Source organism: Mustela putorius, unplaced genomic scaffold (assembly GCF_011764305.1).
Source record: "Mustela putorius furo isolate JIRA1106 unplaced genomic scaffold, ASM1176430v1.1 tig00000281_pilon_pilon_pilon, whole genome shotgun sequence".
Taxonomy (NCBI): Eukaryota; Metazoa; Chordata; class Mammalia; order Carnivora; family Mustelidae; genus Mustela; species Mustela putorius.
The window spans coordinates 16411295-16432158 of NW_025421343.1; the positions used below are offsets into that span (position 1 = coordinate 16411295).

Sequence of the window (20864 nt, forward strand, 5' to 3'; positions counted from 1 at the left end):
TGCAAAAACAATGAATACTGTTATTCTGAAAAGAAATAAAAAATTAAAAAAAAAAAACTTGTGCTCTGGTATGAAGGCTCTACCCAGTCTTAGCCTTGCTAACTACATGGCTGATCGAGGCAATTCTGCCTCTCACCACTCTGAGCCTCATTTTCCCTGTCTGTCCCTCCAGCTCTGACCATCTTTGCTTCTAAGAAGCAGGAGGACTGGACCTGGTGAGTAGGAATGGAGAAAGTTGGAGCTGCCCCCGGCCAGGTTCAGACAGAGCTTCTCAAGAACTGTGTTGGAATCAGAGGAAGACTCTTCCCTTTCTACACATGCTCCCTACAAAGAGGCAGAATTAGGACATGGCCTCAATGTCACCATTTGGAGTTCCCCAGGGTTGGGAAATTATAATGTCTAGTGCTTATGCCTTCCTGGTGTGCACTCCCTGATGTCTAAGGGACAGAATGTGTGCGGTGGCCATCATATGACCCATGTTCCAGGAGCAGGGCTAGTTCTAAATCTGTCTGTTGGCAGATCCACATTTGCCAGACAAATGTCCTATTTTTAGTTTGGGAACACTGTCACGTATGAGTTGAAGGCTCAGGGGTTGGGCCTCCGTCATGTTATAGGCCGCCCCATTCACACTCCATGCATTAGACAGTCATTTGAGTTAAAAGCCTCTTCTTTTCATTCCCCTTGAGCCAACACCCAAGTGCCTTCCTCCGTGGGCCCTCAGAAGCCCTAAGCTGGTGTCATTTTCCCACCCCAGACTCAGACAACCCCTTCTGCTGCAGGGCGTTCACCTCTGCTTGAGCAGGCTGGGAGGACAGAAATGCATTTGGATGATCCAGAACCATCCAGTTGGTCAGTCAGGACTTCAAAGCCCCAGATCTGTGGGTGAAGGTGATCAGTTTACCTATTACCTAACATACCTAGGCACCCATGGCAAAGCTTCATTTTCCCTTCAAGGATTTCTCTTGTCTAATTCATTTACCAGGGAAGTTCTCAAAGGTCATTTATCATGCAAGTCAAAAGGAAGAAACAGATCTGCACGCAAACTTGCAAGGCCCTTCTTTAGGCGTTATGTTTGGCCCTGGTATGCATGTTTGCAAAAATCTTACCTTCTGAGCAGCACTGGGGCTCATCTCTTCCCAGGTCTTCAGACTCCGTTTTCACACCGAAGTCCTTCAAAAATGACATTTTTAACACAATGAAATGACTCAGCAAGGGCCTGGGATGAAAGGCAGGACCTGAGTAGACAAGAAGGAGATCAGTTATGGCACTTCTAACCCCAGGAAACCTTGCTGGACTTCCCTAGTGCTGATTATCCACCAGCCTTGTTCTCTGCTAAGAAATGTTTGCTGTGTCCAGGAAGTCCTTGTACGACTTGATCATGCTTCTTCTGTCACTCTTTCTTTGATTTTTGCTCTTCAAAACAATGTTTCCAAACTGTGGGTCATGATGTGATTTTTATGGATCTTGACAACATTTGATAAAAAATGTAATCAAGAGTTCAAAGTGTATTATTGCTCTAGTTCTGGGGCTATCAAACTACAGCCGATAGGTCAAATCTGTCCCACTGCCTATTTTTTTAAATAAAGTTTTATTGGAACACAACCATGTCCTTTTTTATACATTGTTTATGGCTCCTTTCTGACTTTAACAGCAGAGATGAGTATTTGAAAGATCATCTGGTCAGCAAAGCATAAAATGCTGACCGTCCTTAATAGCCATCACCAGATAGGTATTAAGGAGGGCACGGATTGTATGGAGCACTGGGTGTTACACTCAAACAATGAATCATGGAACACTACATCAAAAACTAATGATGTACTGTATGGTGACTAACATAACACACACACACACACACACACACACACACACACACACAATACTGACTGTCCCAATATTTATAGGAAAAGTTTGCTGACCCTCTGCTATAGTCTAATCTTTGCAAAGAAAGTCAATTTCTTTGAAGCCTCTTGTCATGGCAAACTAAGCCTCCAAAGGTCCCAGAAAGCTCAACTCTTAATGTCTTGGGGAAGGATAACACAGGAGCTCTTCACTGCGAGGGCTTAGACAAAAGAGATTTCCAAACACCCCTCAATTCTGCAGGGCACATCTCACTCAGTTCACAAAGAACTTTCCCCAACATTATTTCAGGACATCAGAGTAAGTGAAGTGAGGGAAGAATTGCTATTCTCATTTAACAGATGAAAAACCCGAAGGTAAGTGAATTCTCAAGGATCACACCACTTTTAGTTTGCAGAGATGGGTAGTCTGGGTGGAAACTCAATCCTTTGAGAAGGGCTTAGGAGTGAGACAAAGGGAACTAGATGCTTTTGCAATAATTAAAAATGACATGAGAGGGCTCCAGGACTCAGCAGCAAAGACAATTGAAAGACAGGGGAGTGGCTCTCAGAGGCATGGAATCCTGATAGATCTTTAAGGGCATGGATAGCCACTATCTGAGTTTCACTTATTATTTAGTTCTCCCACAAATCTACAAAGTGCAACTGCTTTTGCAGTTTGGGCATACATCAAGGGACACAGGGAACTGGTGGCATCTGAGAAGGCAGAGAATTTCGCAGCCACATGGTATCAGAATAAGAAAATGTGGCAGAAATAAATGTAGGTACCCAGATACATGAAGACAATGGTGGTCCTGACGGAGGACAGAATGATACCTACAGACTGAGGTACTTGGGATGTCCCTGAGCCGCTATGGAATTTGCCACCAGCATCAAAATAAACGCAGGTGGCTTCCATAGAGTTCTCCAGAGAAGTAGTGCACTCAACCGTCTGAGGCAGATCTCTTTTCACCTAAGAACACTCAAAATACAGAGGCTTCCAAAATCTCTTTTCTGAAGCCCAGTACTTTCTAGATTCTGAAATCAGTCTTCTCTAGAATCTGGAAATCATAGATAGCGTTTCCAGGTTTCCAGGTCTCCAAAGCTCAGTGTCTGCCTAGCCCTCCAGCAATGCTTTGCCACTCAGCAGAAGTGCTCCTGGCAGACAACAGGCTGCTCTTGGGGCTGAGAGCAGGCGGTCTGGGCAGGAATCAGAGACAATATTTAGAGATTCAGGAAATCCACAGGAGTCATGCTTCTGGGAAAAAAAGCAAGGCAGGGCCAGACCTTGCTCCGCTTCCCTATCTATGTCAGTTGGCCTCTTCAGCGCGAGTCAGTACCCCTTACCTGAGCCAGGGATCCCCACGCGCTATGGTTCCTGGAGCTCGGCTTGTCTTCTCCCTTTGGGATCTCTGATGTGGAGGGGCCAGGCCTGGTCCTTACTTTGAAGAATCGGTTTGGGAGTGTGCATGCAAATGTAACAGCAGCATTCCTTTACCCAGTAATAAATAGCGTCTTGGGTTATTAGGCGTTATGTCATCATCCATTGCCTGCCATTTTCCATACTGAGGGAACAAACAAATTCCTGGGGAGTAGTGTCACTCTGCCAGGAACTGTGCCACATCCACTGAACACATTTCAAGGCACCTGAAACAGGCTGTGTGGCTGCCAGTCCAGTCCGACAGTGAAGGTATAGGAAAGACACATGAATAGAAGGAAAGGGGAGACACAGGGTGTAGGCCAGACACTGAGCCTGGGAGGTGCAGCCAAGTCTCTGTTCTCCTGCTGGTTCTTTACTCCAGTCCCAGAGTTCAGCCAGGTGGGGTCCCACATCCCAGAGAAAAATATCCTTTCCGCTCTCCTTAAGGAGCATGCCAGCATATCACTGACACTCCTGTCCACCTCATCTAAGTTCACTCTTCTTTGGTGGTGACATGCAACACATCCCCAAGGGACCTTCCTTGTTCAAGACCACCAAGAACCAGCTTCTCCCTACAGCCTGTTGACAATTTACTTGCTTTTTTATTATTTTGTATTGCATTTGCTCTTGTCAGTTAACAAGTATGGTTGTGCTTCACAAATCCAGTAACAGCTGGTTCATTCAGAGGAAAATCCACATGACCAGGTAAGATCATGGCAGCAAGGCCAACAGCAATGGCACAAGAGCCAGGGCAACCGCCACAGCAATCCACTGTATGCTCTCAGCATGCCAGGCCTAGGCTAGCCCACTGCATTCTTTAGCTCCCCTAATCCTGTGCTGATCCGGGGCTGGCTGCTGGCCTCCCAGCTGCCACTGTAAAAGGCAGTGTCAAGCAGAGAGAGTCAATTATCACATGGTTTCACTTACTTGTGGAGCATAAGGAATAACATGGAGGACATCGGGTGAAGGAAAGGAAATGTGAGTTGGGGGAAATCGAAGGGGGAGATGAACCTTCAGAGACTGTGGACTCTGAGAAACAAACTGAGGGTTTTGGAGGGGAGGGAGTGGGGAGGTTGGGTGAGCCTGGTGGTGGGTATTAAGAAGGGCACGTATTGCATGGAGCACTGGGTGTGGGGCATAAACAATGAATCTTGGAACACTGAAAAAATAAAATAAGATAAAGAAAAAAAAAAAAAAAAACAATGATCCACAAAACTCAACTGATGACCAAAAAAACCCTCTAACTCTGACATGTTAGCACAACCTGGTAGGACTCACGCGATGCCACAATCCATCATACACCTCCGAATTCCAGAAATGTAAAAATATGAGTAAATGTATGTATTAAAATCATGACACAGAGCATTTGGTCTTGAAAACCTACCACTGCTACAGAGCTTCATATTTCTTACTCCTACTCTGTTTCTTCTCCCCATTCTTGCTTTCTTTTGGTTTTGCATTATTTGGTATTCCATTTATCTCCCTACTAGTTTGAAATTTATATGCTTTTACACTTATTTTCTATTCTTTTAGTCTTTATCCTAGAAATACCCCCATGTATCCTTAAATTATAAAGACTTATGTTAATGAATAACATTATCCTCTTCCCAGACAATCCAGAATGACAGAACTCCTCCATTTACCTCAACTTCACCCTATTTATATGCCTTCTACTGTCATATATTTTAATTTCGTATACTCTCAAAACTTTAAGATACTATTATTATTATTTCATAACATGAGTGTTAATTGACTTTTGGCTATATATTTAGTAACTTCTTTACTCTTCATTTCTTCTTATATCTATACTTTTCATCTGGGATCATTTTCCTTTTATGTGAATTATGTATTTTAGGCTGCACTGTCTAATAGGGTAGCTACCAGTCACATGTGGCTATTTAAGCATAAAGTAAGTAAAATAGAACAAAATTTAAAATTCAGTTCCTTGGTCTCATTAGAGACTCATTTCAAGTGCTCACTAGCCACAAGTAGCTAAAGGCTCCTACATGGCAAATATAGAGAACATTGTTATCATCTTCAAAAGTTCTATTGGATAGTGCTTATCTAAAGTTTCCTTTCCTGGGACACCTGGGTGGCTCAGTGGGTTAAAGCCTCTGCCTTTGGCTCAGATCATGATCTCAGGGTCCTGGGATCGAGCCCCACATTGGGGAACCTGCTTTCCTCCCTCTCTTTCTGCCTGTCTCTCTGCCTACTTGTGATCCCTGTCTGTCAAATAAATAAATAAAATCTTTAAAAAATAAAAATAAAAAATAAAGTTTCCTTTTCTGCTGATCTTATGGTAGTGAACACCCTCTGTGTTTAGCTGAAAATAACCTCATTTCACCTTCATTCCTGAATTGCCAAGTTCATCATTACCAGAAGAGAAGCTCCAGTGTGTACTCTGCCTGTATCAAGATACTTCTGCAGGTCCTATTGTCCTACAATTTGCCTCAAAAAACTTCAGTCTCTGTCAAGAGACAATCTTAAGAACTCACGTGGAACTTGGATTTTCTTTTTTTCCAGATAACAGTCTTATCCATGGGGTCAGATAAATAAAATGCCACTATTACGGCTGGAAATAAATAAGTAACTGAATGGGATTTTGTGGGTGAGACTGGGAAGCCAGTCATTACTTATTACATTTCTTCCTGTCAGAAAATGCATCTTACATTACAAACACACACATAGGAGCTTTTGGAAACTTCAGGGAACGTATGGCCCTTGTCCTCTAAAAGGGCCGCCCCCACCCCCGCAAACTGCAGGTAAACAGATAGAAACTGTTAATATTTCTAATTATATAACAGTAGGAAAGCACAGATATAAACCACTTTTTTAAAAATCAAATATTAAAAATGTGTGCTCAAAAGTTGTAATTGTTTGGGTGACCCTGATTGAAAAACCATATATGTGCGTGTGTACACACACACACACACACACACAGAGCAAAGAACCTGATACGGGCAGGGCTTGATCCCAGTACCCTGGCAGACACTTAACTGACTGAGCGGCCCAGGCACCCTAAAAACTATATATTTTTTTATATTTGGGGGGTTTAAGATACAAACTTATATGAATATAAAATGAAATGTATTAAATATAAAATTTAAATATAAAGTTATTTAAATTAATTGAACTTATTTTATTTATTCAGCTTTATTTTTTTTAATCCCAGGTTGGAATGCAGACTGTAACAATAGAACCTAAATATAGTAAAAAGGTATGAAATAACCTCACTGCAGGGAGTGAGGAAGAAACCAAAGGTGCTGACCTAAAGTCACATTGGAAATGAGTGGAGTCTTTAATTTAAGACCAAAGGCAAAGAAACTACCTAAGCACTGCATGCAGTTGGTAAAGTTTCCCACAGAGTCTGGAGTACAAATGAACAACAATGAAACCATTATCCATAGGTTACTGGCATTTAACCAAGAAGCATATAGATGGTGGATGGGAGTAGCCAGGTTTCTCACTGTTACAGGGAGAGTTCACAAACAAGCATGGGGAAAAGGCTGAAGTGAACCATGCGGAAACGGATTAGAGACATCCGTATGAACTCGGGTTTGGCTTGATATAGAACAGACAGTTACATACAAAAATATTATCAATCTGTGCATATACCTGGGTTGGTATACACATGTATAGTTCCCTGATTGGTCAGCTGGAAGAGCCTAGAAGCAATGATACCCAGTACAACAAGCATACCTAGTGCCCAATTCATAGTTTTTAATACCATTCTCTAATAAAAAGAATCAAAGGGGTGGGAGGTTGGGGGAACCAGGTGGTGGGTATTGGAGAGGGCACGGATTGCACAGAGCACTGGGTGTGGTGCAAAAACAATGAATACTGTTACAATGAAAATAAATTTAAAAATAAATAAATAAATAAATTTTTAAAAAGAAAAAAGAAAAGCCAAAAAAAAAAAAAAAAAAAGAATCAAAGCTCCTTAGGAAAATGCCTGAAATTCTAGGGCTGGATCAAGAAATGAACAAGGTGAAGTCCCAAAAGTTCATTTTTGCTTTTGTTTCCTTTGCCTTTGGAGACATACCTTGAAAGAAGTTGCTGTGGCTGATATTGAAGAGGTTACTGCCTATGTTCTCCTCTAGGGTTCTGATGGATTCCTGTCTCACGTTGAGGTCTTTTATCCATTTCAAGTTTATCTTTGTGTACGGTGTAAGAGAATGGTCGAGTTTCATTCTTCTACATATAGCTGTCCAGTTTTCCTAGCACCATTTATTGAAGAGACTGTCTTTTTTCCACTGTACATTTTTGCGTTTGGTCGAAGATTATTTGACCATAGAGTTGAGGGTCCATATCTGGACTCTCTACTCTGTTCCATGGGTCTATGTGTCTTTTTAGGCCAGTACCATGCTGTCTTGGTGATCACAGCTTTGTAGTAAAGCTTGAAATCAGGTAACGTGATGCCCCCAGTTTTGTTTTTGTTTTTCAACATTTCCTTAGCGATTCAGGGCCTCTTCTGATTCCATATAAATTTTAGGATTATTTGCTCCAGCTCTTTGAAAAATATCAGTGGAATTTTGATCGGAATGGCATTAGAAGTATAGATTGCTCTAGGCAGTATAGACATTTTAACAATGTTTATTCTTCCAATCCAAGAGCATGGAATGGTCTTCCATCTTTTTGTGTCTTCTTCAATTTCTTTCATGAGTGTTCTGTAGTTCCTCGAGTACAGATCCTTTACCTCTTTGGTTAGGCTTATTCCCAGGTATCTTATGGTTCTTGGTGCTATAGTAAATGGAATCGATTCTCTAATTTCCCTTTCTGTATTTTCATTGTTAGTGTATAAGAAAGCCACTGATTTCTGTACATTGACTTTGTATCCTGCCATGTTGCTGAATTGCTGTATGAGTTCTAGTAGTTTGGGAGTGGAGTCTTTTGGGTTTTCCATATAAAGAATCATGTCATCTGTGAAGAGAGAGTGTTTGACTTCCTCATTGCCAATTTGGATACCTTTTATTTCTCTTTGTTGTCTGATTGCTTCTGTACAGCAAAGGAAACAGTCAACAAAACAAAGAGGCAACCCACAGAAAGGGAGAAGATATTTGCAAATGACAGTACAGACAAAAGGTTGATATCCAGGATCTATAATGAACTCCTCAACTCAACACACACAAAACAGACAATCATATCAAAAAATGGGCAGAAGATATGAACAGACACTTCTCCAATGAAGACATACAAATGGCTATCAGACACATGAAAAAATGTTCATCATCACTAGCCATCAGGGAGATTCAAATTAAAACCACATTGAGATACCACCTTACACCAGTTAGAATGGTCAAAATTAGCAAGACAGGAAACAACATGTGTTGGAGGGGATGTGGAGAAAGGGGAAGCCTCTTACACTGTTGGTGGGAATGCAAGTTGGTGCAGCCACTTTGGAAAACAGTGTGGAGATTCCTCAAGAAATTAAAAATAGAGCTTCCCTACAACCCTGCAATTGCACTACTAGGTATTTACCCCAAAGATACAGATGTAGTGAAAAGAAGGGCCATCTGTACCCCCAATGTTCATAGCAGCAATGGCCATGGCCGCCAAACTGTGGAAAGCAAGATGCCCTTCAATGGACAAATGAGGAAGATGTAGTCCATATACACTATGGAGTATTACGCCTTCATCAGAAAGGATGAATACCCAACTCTTGTGGCAACATGGACGGGACTAGAAGAGATTTTGCAGAGTGAAATAAGTCAAGCAGAGAGAGTCAATTATCATATAGCTTCACTTATTTTGGAGCATAACAAATAACATGGAGGACAAGGGGAGATGGAGAGAAGGGATTTGAGGGAAATTGGAAGAGGAGGTGAACCATGAAAGACTATATGGACTCTGATAAACAATCTTAGGGTTTTGAAGGGGCGGGGGGTGGGAGGTTGGGGGAACCAGGTGATGGGTATTAGGGAGGGCACGTATTGCATGGACCACTGGGTGTGGTGCAAAAACAATGAATACTGTTATTCTGAAAAGAAATAAAAAATTTAAAAAAAAAAAAAAGAAAAAAATGCACAACGTGGGGTGCCTGGGTGGCTCAGTGGGTTAAGCCTATGCCTTCAGCTCAAGTCATGATTCCAGGGTCCTGAGATCAAGCCCCGCATCGGGCCCTCTGCTCAGGGGGATCCTGCTTCTCTCTATCTGCCTGCCTCTCTGCCTGCCTCTCTGCCTACTTGTGATCACTCTCTGTCAAATAAATAAATTAAAATCTTTAAAAAGAAAGAAGGAAAGAAAGAAATAGAGAAAGAAAGAAAGAAAGAAAGAAAGAAAGAAAGAAAGAAAGAAAGGCACTACATAGGTCTAGAATACCTTGTAGTACTGGAAAGTAAAAAAACAGGGGAGGGGCGCCTGGGTGGCTCGGTGGCTCAGTGGGTTAAGCCGCTGCCTTCGGCTCAGGTCGTGATCTCAGGGTCCTGGGATCGAGTCCCGCATCAGGCTCTCTGCTCGGCGGGGAGCCTGCTTCCCTCCCTCTCTCTCTCTGCCTGCCTCTCCATCTACTTGTGATTTCTCTCTGTCAAATAAATAAATAAAATCTTTAAAAAAAAAAAAAAAAAAACAGGGGAGAGGGGCGCCTGGATGGCTCAGTCATTAAGCGTCTGCCTTCAGCTCAAGTCATGATCCCAGGGTCCTGGGGATCTAGCCCCGCATCTGGCTCCATGCTCCACGGGAAGCCTGCTTCTCCCTCTCCACTCCCCCTGCTTGTATTCCCTCTCTTGCTGTCTCTCTCTCTCTGTCAAATATATAAAATCTTAAAACAAACAAACAAACTAAGTGTGGGCTGACCCATATTGTCTCCCTTCCAAAAGAGCACAGTGTAAATAGGAGGGGGAGGAGAGGTAATATAACATGTAATATAACAGTGAAGAAATCTGACAGACACTTCCCCAGTCAGCTGATCAAGGCTAGCACCAACATTGATAAGTCATATTGATAACATGTAATTTTGATATGATGTCATGAGACTTGTAATTTACATCAATGGTCTTCCTCCCAAAAGCCTGTAACTCTAGTTTAATCATAAGCTTAAGTTAAGCATCTGTCTTACTTCAGATTTTATTAGTTTTATTTAAATTAATTTAAATTTTATTTATTTTTTTAAAAAACTAATAAAATCTGAACAGGTCTTGATCCTGGGTTCCAGGATCCAGCTCCACATGGGGCTCCCCCTCAGTGGGGAGTTCGCATTTCCCTCTGCCCTCACCTTGCTCTCATGCTCTCTCTCTCACTTTCTCTCAAATAAATAAATAAAATCTTTAAAATAATAATAATGGGAAAAATGATGATATATTAATATTATTAGTTCATTCATCATGATAAATGTGTCCTAACAACGTAAGAGGTCAACAACAGAGGAAATTAGGTGTGGGGTGTATGGGTATTCTCTGTATTATCTTCACAGGTTTTCTATAAACCTAAAAATAATCTAAAATAAAATAGATATTAATTTTTTAAACATTTAAATTTTTTATTAAAGTCCATATGTCTTTTTATACTTTGTGGTTTTGGATCATGTGGCACGTATTCATTTTTTAAGATAACAACAATAAATGCAAATTCTCATGCTCTTATATCCTGAGCTTCTTGTTTAGCAGGCCCACGGTTAAGCCCAGAAATAGGCTTTTTCACAAAGTTTCCCCATGGGATTCTGGTACAGGCGGTTCAGATCATATTTGAAGAATTACCACCTCTTCCTGATATGTTTTATTTAAAAGTCCAATAAAATGTATGACACAGCTGAGAGCTTGGGGTGATTGGGACCTAGCAATCCACACTAATAGTGTTTGGTCTAGCCTCAAATACAGATAATGATCAGCATCCTACCACAATAAAGAGAAAAAAGGAACATAAGCCTGAACATGGAGAACAACAGCATCAAAGAGGAATCCAATACTTAAACAAACAAAAACAAACAAACAAACAAAAAGTAGTTGCCTTTTCAGCACTGCTAACCCATTCATTCACACAGTTATTCATTTCATTTTAAACCTTATTTGCACAAGGCACAGTGCTAAGTGCTGGAAATAAAAATGATGAACAAGGGGTGCCGGGGTGGCTCAGTCATTAAGCATCACCTTCGGCTCAGGTCATGATCCTAGGGTTCTGAGATCCACTCTGTGTAGGAGTGGGAAGCCTAGCTGGTGGGAAGCCTATTCTACCTCTCCCACTCCATCCTGCTTATGCTCCCTCTCTTGCTGTCTGTCTGTCTCTCTCTCTCTCTCTCTCTGTCAGATAAATAAAATCTTAAAAAAAAAAAAATGGTGAGCAAATGCAGACACCATCCCTACTGTTGAGGGAACTGTAGCCTCCTGGGATATACGGATGTCAACCCAAGTTCCACCTAAGCAAATGTCAAACAACTCCCAGCACAGGCACTGTGAAGGAGAAGGGGCCAGCTTATCACAGGGACTTTAGTCAAGGGGAGAGGGAAGGCTTCTCTGAGCAAGTGACTTTTGAACTGAGATCTAAAAAGGACATAGGGTTTAACTAGCCCAAGAGGGGAGGTAGTAACTCTTTGGGGTCAGACTATTTCTGTTATTAAAGTTAGAATAAGCAAAAGCAGAGCAAGGCCAGAACAATGAGGACTCCATGAGAACTGCTGCATCTCACTATCTGGCAGGTTGACACATCTCTCAGATACCTCATCTGTGTGCCTTTAATCTTCACGCCTTACTTCCTCATCCAAGGAAAAGGATCAACGTCCCAGAAATGGAGAGCTTATGGTACCAACCTTTGTTCCTCCCCTACTCCACCCACTCCATCCTCTGTTATCCATAAAGCCAGCTCTCTGACAAAAATTAATAAATTATTCATGAAGATCTATTTATAAGAAAAGACTTTGTGTACACCCAGGGCATTCTACTGCTCAGAATTCAGCAAAAAATGGAAGGTTTCTTTTTCCTTCCCTCATCTACCCATGAGTTGTGCTCACCTTGAGATCCACCAAGGTAAGAGTGGGGGGGGTGTCATGTGCTCTTCTTAATATTTCAAAGTGTCAGGAAAAAAGAAATACATTTAGCCACATGTAGGCCTTCCAAGTGAACCCAGAGATCAGATCTCTTTGCTTTTAGATGGAACTACCTCAACTCTATACTGTGATCTAACGATCTTGTACTAAGCAGAAGTCACGATTGACCATTGCGTGGGGATTTTTGTTTGTTTGTTTGTTTGTTTGTTTTTAATTTAATTTTTATTTATTTTTTAAATTTCTTTTCAGTGTTCCAGAATTCATTGTTGATGCACCACACCCAGTGCTCCATGCAATATGTGCCCTCTATAATACCCACCACCAGGCTTACCCAATCTCCCACCCCCCACCCCTCCAAAACCCTCAGATTGTTTTTCAGAGTCCACAGTCTGTCATGGTTCATCTCCCCCTCCAATTTCCCCCAAATCCCTTCTCTCCATCTCCCCTTGTTCTCCGTGTTATTTCTTATGCTCCACAAATAAGCAAAACCCTATGATAATTGACTATCTCTGTTTGACTTATTTCACTCAGCATAATCTCTTCCAGTCCTGTCCCTGTTGATACAAAAGTTGAGTATTCTTCCTTTCTGATGGAGGCATAATACTCCATAGTGTATATGAACCACATCTTCCTTATCCATTCGTCCATTGAAGGGCATCTTGGTTCTTTCCACAGTTTGGCGACCGTGGCCATTACTGCTATGAACATTGGGGAACAGATGGCCCTTCTGTTCACTACATCTGTATCTTTGGGGTAAATACCCAGTAGTGCAATTGCAAGGTCATAGGGAAGCTCTATTTTTAATTTCTTGAGGAATCTCCACACTGTTTTCCAAAGTAGCTGCACCAACTTGCATTCCCACCAACAGTGTAAGAGGGTTCCTCTTTCTCCACATCCGCTCCAAAACACATTGTTTACTGTCTTATTAATTTTGGCCATTCTAACATTGCATGACTTTAACACACAGTTTAAACCATAAATTAATTCTTGCTTAGGAGTGCAGTTTGTTTATAAAAATCTGTCAAAGTATACTGCGGAGTTGGAGGGACAAAAGCACAATTCAATAAGTTTCAGTTACTGCAAAGCCTGGGAACATTGATACAGCAGGAAGAACTGGTTTTTGAAAGATGCTGGCTCCATCCGCTTGGACTCTGTGAACTCACTCACCTCAGCTTTTCCGACCCACCTGCTCCTGTAGTAAAGTAAGATCATGTCAGCTTCTCTGGACGGTTGTTAGAATCAGTTATAGCACACAGCACGGGGCCTGAGCAAGGGTAGATAGTTCATAGGTGGAGTTCTGATGAAAAAGATGATGATGATGATGGTGATGACGATGATAGTGATGAAGACGATGACGATGGTGGGAATGATAATAGGACGAGGATGATGGGGATGGTAACAGTAATGATGATAATGATGGGATGGCAATAATGATAACTTCCCATCTACAGAGATTCTGGATCAATTGGTTTGGGATGAGGGTCAGGCAACAGTATTAATGGAAAGCTCCCCAGATGGCTAATACAGCCAGGATGGACAGCCCCTGTCCTAAACCAGAAGTCCTTAAACTTTTTAATCTCAGGACTTCTTTATACTCTTAAATATTATTAGGACCCCAGAGAAGTTTGCTTCAAAACAAAATTTTAAAATATAAAAACATACATACAAATCTTTCATTAGCCATTAGAGCAATGACATCATCATCTATCATATAGCTTCTGTAACACTCCCCTGGAAACACATTAAAAAATGAGAAGAAAAAAGGTAAATGATGCCTTGTATTGTTATAGAAACAGCTATGACTTCATTGACCTTCTGATACTGCCTTAGACTAAACTTTGTACACCTAGCTATTGCCCTCTGCACCCCCAACATTGTGTGCGCGTGCACACGCGCACGCACACACACACACTATCAGCTTCCATCCCTGGCATCTCCACCACACCTAGAAGAGGAATCACACCCACTGACTCTCAGTCAATACAGGAAATTCATATTCTACATAGTCTGATCAATGGAGCATTAGAAAAAGGCTGGGATGAAGCTTTACTCAGCTCTGGCTGCTTAAAACAAATGATGAAAGATTTGCAAAGTAAATGTACAGTGTAAACAAAACTGTGAGTTCTGCATAAGCAAATAAACTGTTTTTATGTACTCTCAGACTCTATGGAAACAGACTAGACACAGCACATACTTGCTTCACCAATCACACATTACCTTCCTGACTGGCAATAACAAACCAGGCCCAGTCAGCTGACCCAGATGAGTAGCAGAGGTTGCAAACTGGCCACCCTGGGAAAGATTAGAGTCACAGACAAGTTCATCTGGCCCACGAGGTGTTATTTTAAAATACTGATTGATTCCCAACATTAAAAGCCAAGAGAGTTCACATTTAAAAAAAAAATCTGGATTTGGGCTTTTATTTTATTTTTTATTTAAATCTGGCATTACTAAGGCTTTGTTCCCACAGAGGGTTGGAGCAGATGGTAAATGCACCTTCAGATAGTGGTTGGGTTTCTTTCTTACTGCAATCCACTTCTTTCAATTCTATCACCTGCCATGCCCACCAGGTACAGTATTTGGTGTTATATATTCTTGGAACTAATACAGCAGCCTTTGTTTTGAAATTTCATGGATCTTGAAGACCTCTCCTTTTGTATAAGCTATTTTAATAAGGTGAGACTCGTTCTATTTACACACAGGTCAGGATTACTACAATCTCTACCATCCAGAAGCTCCTCTGATATCTGATGGGCATGAAGAAGGCCTCTGAAAAGCCAGGAGAATGGGCATTAAGTCCATTGCAACCTTCACCAGGTAAAGGCATCACACTTAACCAATTTACTTCTATTTCACACAAAATTCTTTAAGCTTCCTCCAATCAGATTTTCTAGTGCAAAGATGAAAATAATTAGGAGAAAAAAATGTTCAGGTTGTGAACATAAGAAGGAATCTTTTCCCCTCCAGTCCTACTCTTCTGAAAAAAAAGCACAGTCCAAGGAATTTTTTCATCAAAATTAATGGTGGATATAGGAGGAAATACTCTTCCCAACTATAATGCTACAATAATTAAGACAGCATGATACTGGTAGAGGAATAGACACATAGATAAGTAGAACAGAATAAAGAACTCCGGGGAGCCTGGGTGGCTCAGTTGGTTAAAGCCTCTGCCTTCAGCTCAGGTCATGATCTCAGCGTCCTGGGATCGAGCCCCGCATCGGGCTCTCTGCTCAGTGGGGAGCCTGCTTCCTCCTCTCTCTCTGCCTGCCTCTCTGCCTACTTGTGATCTGTCTGTCAAATAAATAAATAAAATCTTTAGAAAAAAGAAAGAATAAAGAACTTAGAAATAGACCCACGCAAATTTGTCTGATTAATTTTTGACAAATTAGTAAAGTAACTCAATGGAAGAAATATACAGAACACTCATGAAAGAAATTGAAGAAGACACAAAAAGATGGAAGACCATTCCATGCTCTTGGATTGGAAGAATAAACATTGTTAAAATGTCTATACTGCCTAGAGCAATCTATACTTTTAATGCCATTCCGATCAAAACTCCACTGGTATTCTTCAAAGAGCTGGAGCAAATAATCCTAAAATTTGTATGGAATCAGAAGAGACCCCGAATCACTAAGGAAATGTTGAAAAACAAAAACAAAACTGGGGGCATCACGTTACCCAATTTTAAGCTTTATTACAAAGCTGTGATCACCAAGACAGCATGGTACTGGCCTAAAAACAGACACATAGGGGCGCCTGGGTGGCTCAGTGGGTTAATCCTCTGCCTTCGGCTCAGGTCATGATCTCAGGGTCCTGGGATCGAGCCCCACATCGGGCTCTCTGCTCGGCAGGGGGCCTGCTTCCTCCTCTCTGCCTGCTCTCTGCCTGTGTCTCTGCCTACTTCTGATCTCTGTCTGCCAAATAAATAAATAAAATCTTTAAAAAAAAAAAAAAAAACAGACACATAGACCAATGGAACAGAGTAGAGAGCCCAGATATGGACCCTCAACTCTATGGTCAATTAATCTTCAACAAAACAGGAAAAAATATACAGTGGAAAAAAGATAGTCTTTTCAATAAATGGTGCTGGGAAAATTGGGCAGCTATATGTAGAAGAATGAAACTCGACCATTCTCTTACACCGTACACAAAGATAAACTCAAAGTGGATAAAAGACCTCAACGTGAGACAGGAATCCATCAGAATCCTAGAGGAGAACATAGGCAGTAATCTCTTCCATATCAGCCACAGCAACTTCTTTCAAGATATGTCTCCAAAAGCAAAGGAAACAAAAGCGAAAATAAACTTTTGGGACTTTATCAAAATCAAAAGCTTCTGCACAGCAAAGGGAACAGTCAACAAAACAAAGAGGCAACCCACAGAATGGGAGAAGATATTTGCAAATGACGGTACAGACAAAATGTTGATATCCAGGATCTATAATGAACTCCTCAACTCAACACACACAAAACAGGCAATCATATCAAAAAATGGGCAGAAGATATGAACAGACACTTCTCCAATGAAGACATACAAATGCCTATCAGACTCATAAAAAAATGTTCATCATCACTAGCCCTCAGGGAGATTCAAATTAAAACCACATTGAGATATCACCTTACACCAGTTAGAATGGCCAAAATTAGCAAGACAGGAAACAACATGTGTTGGAGGGGATGTGGAGAAAGGGGAACCCTCTTACACTGTTGATGGGAATGCAAGTTGGTGCAGCCTCTTTGGAGAGCAGTGTGGAGATTCCTCAAGAAATTAAAAATAGAACTTCCCTATGACCCTGCAATTGCACTCCTGGGTATTTACCCCAAAGATACAGATGCTGTGAAAAGAAGGGCCATCTGTACCCCGATGTTCATAGCAGCAATGGCCACGGTCGCCAAACTATGGAAAGAGCCAAGATGCCCTTCAACGGACGAATGGATAAGGAAAATGTGGTCCATATACTCTTATGGAGTATTATGCCTCCATCAGAAAGGATGAATACCCAACTTTTGTAGCAACATGGACGGGACTGGAAGAGATTATGCTGAGTGAAATAAGTCAAGCAGAAAGAGTCAATTATCATATGGTTTCACTTATTTGTGGAGCATAACAAATATCATGGAGGACAAGGGGTGTTAGAGAGGAGAAGGGAGTTGGGGTAAATTGGAAGGGGAGATAAATCATGAGAGACTATGGACTCTGAAAAACAACCTGAGGGGTTTGAAGTGGCGGGGGGGTGGGAGGTTGGAGTACCAGGTGGTGGGTATTATAGAGGGCACGGATTGCATGGAGCACTGGGTGTGGTGAAAAAATAATGAATACTGTTATGCTGAAAATAAATAAATTTAAAAAAATATATATATATACCCTTTTCTTTTTTTTTAGGTTATTTATTTATTTATTTGACAGTCAGAGATCACAAGCAGGCAGAGAGGCAGGCAGAGAGAGGGGGGAAGCAGGCTCCCCGCTGAGCAAAGAGCTCACTGCAGGCCTCGATCCAAGGACCCTGAGATCATGACCTGAGCCGAAGGCAGAGGCTTAACCCACTGAGCCACCCAGGCGCTCCTAAATATACCCTTTTCAATAAATGGTGCTAGACAACTATGTATCTACAGGCAAAAAATTAATCTCAACCTAAACTTCAACGATATATAAAAATTAATTCAACAATGGGCATCATATAAGACTGATAAATCACAGATCTGTACCCCTGAAACAAATAATACATTATATGTTAATTAAAAATACTTTAATGGCAAACGTTCTGAGAAAATTTGATGTTGGTCTCTTAGAGGTTTGTCGTGATAATTGTATATGATATGAAATTAAATACACAATATTCAGTTACATAAAAAAAATACTTTAATGTAAAAAAATTAACTCAAAATGGATCATGGACTTAAACAGAAAAAATGAAACTATAAAACTTCCAGAAAAAAAAAAATGGAGAAATCTTTGGTACCTAGGACTACACAAAGAGTTCTTAGACTTGACACCAAAAACATGATGCATAAAAGGGAAAATTAAAAGTTTAGAATCATCAAAATTAAAATGCTCAGTAAATGATTGTGTTAAAAGGATAAAAAAACAAATTACAGACTGGGAGAAGATATTTGCAAATCACATATCTGACAAAGAACTTGTATCCAGAATATACAAAGAACTCTCAAAGCTCAACATTTAAAAAACAAACCATGCAATTAGAAAATGGGCAAAAGGGGATGCCTGGGTGCCTTAGTCAGTTACTGTTGGATTCTTGATCTGAGTTCAGGTCTTGATCTCAGGGTCATGAGTTCAAGCCCAACATTGGGCTCCACACTGGGCATGGAGACTACTAAAGAAGGAAGGGAGGAAGGAAGGAAGGAAGGAAGGAAGGAAGGAAGGAAGGAAGGAAAAAAGAGAGGAGGGAATGAAGAAAAAAGGGCAAAAGACATAGACAGACATTTCACCATAGATAATAAGCAAGAGGCACCTGGTTGTCTCAGTCATTAGGCGTCTGCCTTCAGCTCAGGTCTTGATCCCAGGGTCCTGGAATTGAGCCCCACATCGGGCTCCCTGCTCAGTGGAGAGCCTCCTTCTCCCTCTCCTCTCGCTGCTCCCCCTGCGTGTGCTCTCTTTCCTCTCGCTGTCTCTCTCTGTCAAATATATAAATAGATAAAATATTTTTTTAAAAGAGATAATAAGCAAATGACAAGTAAACACATGAAAATATATTCAACATCATTAGCCATTAGAAAAATGCACATTAAAGCCCCACTGAGATATCACTCCATACCTATCACAATGGCAAGAATGAAAAAATAATGATAACATCAAATTCTAGCAAAGATGTAGAGAAAATGGATCACGCATACATTGTGACAGAAATATAAAATGGCACAGCCACTCTGAAAAATTGTTTGATGAGTCCTTTTAAAACTAAAAATGAACCTATCATTTGACCCAACAATTGCACTCTTGGCATATATCCCAGAAAAATGAAGATTTAAGTTCATACAAAAACCCATACACTGATGTTTTATGTTTGCTTTATTCATAATAGCCCCAAACTGGAAACTATCCACATGTCCAAGAGGTAACTGGTTAAACAAACTGTAGTACATCCAGACCAGGGAATACTACTCAGCAATAAAAAGGAAAGAACTATTGATAAACCCAACAACTTTAAGGAACCTCAAGGAAATTATGCTGAGTGAAGAAAAGCCAATTTCAAAAGAGTACTTACTTCATGGTTCCTTTTATATAACATCCATTAAATAGCATAATTATAGAGATGGAGAACAGATGCAAAGTAGCCAGGGGTGAGGGATGAGGGGAACAAGGTGGGTGTGTCCATGAAGAGGGAGATGTGTGGGGTGGCACAGCTCAACAGCTCGATTGCGATGCTTATGTGGAGCTACCAAGGCAACAAAATTACATGGAGCTGCAGATACACAAATGAGTGTGTGTGTAACTGGGGCAATCTAATAAACTCTGGGGATTGTACCAAAGGCAGTTTCCGGGTTTTGTCATTGCACTATAAGAATGCAAGATGGTAACACTGGGAGAAGCCACCTGAAGGGCACTCAGAACCTCCCTGTATATTCCTTTGCACCTTCCTGCCAATCTGCAATTATTTCTAAATAAAATGTTTTCTTACAAGGCTACGTCATTTAATTTTAGAAGACCCCTTTTACTCCTGGAACTCATATTTCTCTATAATGATCAAGATACAGCACCAGTGGTCCCTGGCCTCCAGGAGCTCACGGTTCCTACTGATGTGTTCTGTTACCCTGGCCAAGCCACTTCCTTTCTCTGGCCCTCAATTTCCCATCTTCAAAATGAAAACTGAATGACTATTAAAAACTCAAGCAGTCTTGAGATGAAGGGCCTCAGATGGCCTGAAGAGGGTGCCATATAATACAAATGTGGGCTTTTTACTCAGTCAACCATAGGAGACAGAGGGCAAAAACCAGGGCATGACAAATAAGGAGACATGTACACGAGGACCATTAGACATCTGCTCTGGGCCCTGGGGCCTGACTGGGTGTCACCTGCTGGCAGAGTATGAAGACAATGGGGGATTCTAGAAAACATGTGAGTGGAGCTACAGGGGGGAGAAATGAGAAAGATGTGGGAGCAGTGCCAGTCCCCAAATGATTCAGCCACATGTCTGTGTGGGTATGAAAGACTCAGCCTGTGAGCCAGACTGCACCCTGGCCTCTCCAGTCCCCACCAGGTGGCAGGATTTGGTCATGGTCTTCCTGCCTAAGCCGGTGCCCAGACACCAGCATACGAAAGGCATTTCATCCAGTCTTGTGGCTTCAAATACCATCTCTTAGCCAATGACGTCCATGTTTACAATCTTAGCTCTCACCTCTCCCATGGAATAGAGACTTGTCTAACTGCCAATCTCACATTGATATTTGGCATCTTGAACTGCAAATGGCCAAAACCAAACTCTTGCCTCCCTGTCATCCAAACCTGCTTCCTTCCCAATCTCCTCCCTCAGGAATCAGCACCCCTGACCTGCCATTCCTCTACAGCCTATAAACGAGTCCTGGTGATTCCACCTTCCAGGATATATCCCAACTCTGTCCACTTCCCTCTGATGCCACTACTACTGCCCAGTAGTAGGGCTCTTCTTTCCTCCTCTGGA

The 20864-nt window shown here is 41.4% G+C and overlaps 1 protein-coding gene across 3 annotated transcripts in view; it reads right to left on the reverse strand.

The window, feature by feature from the left end:
* Positions 1–18748, reverse strand: part of LOC101680917 (interleukin-36 gamma) — a 58618-nt gene extending 39870 nt beyond the window's left edge. For 2 of the 3 annotated variants that reach the window (XM_004742410.3, XM_004742408.3), the window contains exons 1-2: positions 3183–4220; positions 1107–1235 (exon numbers count right to left, since the gene is read on the reverse strand). In XM_004742410.3, the coding sequence (XP_004742467.1) occupies positions 1107–1185 (79 nt within the window). In that variant the 5' untranslated portion in view covers positions 1186–1235; positions 3183–4220. Of the gene's footprint in view, positions 1–1106; positions 1236–3182; positions 4221–18698 lie in introns of those variants that run through there. The other variant, XM_004742409.3, reaches the window with a different exon arrangement.
* Positions 18749–20864: the final 2116 nt, after the last annotated feature.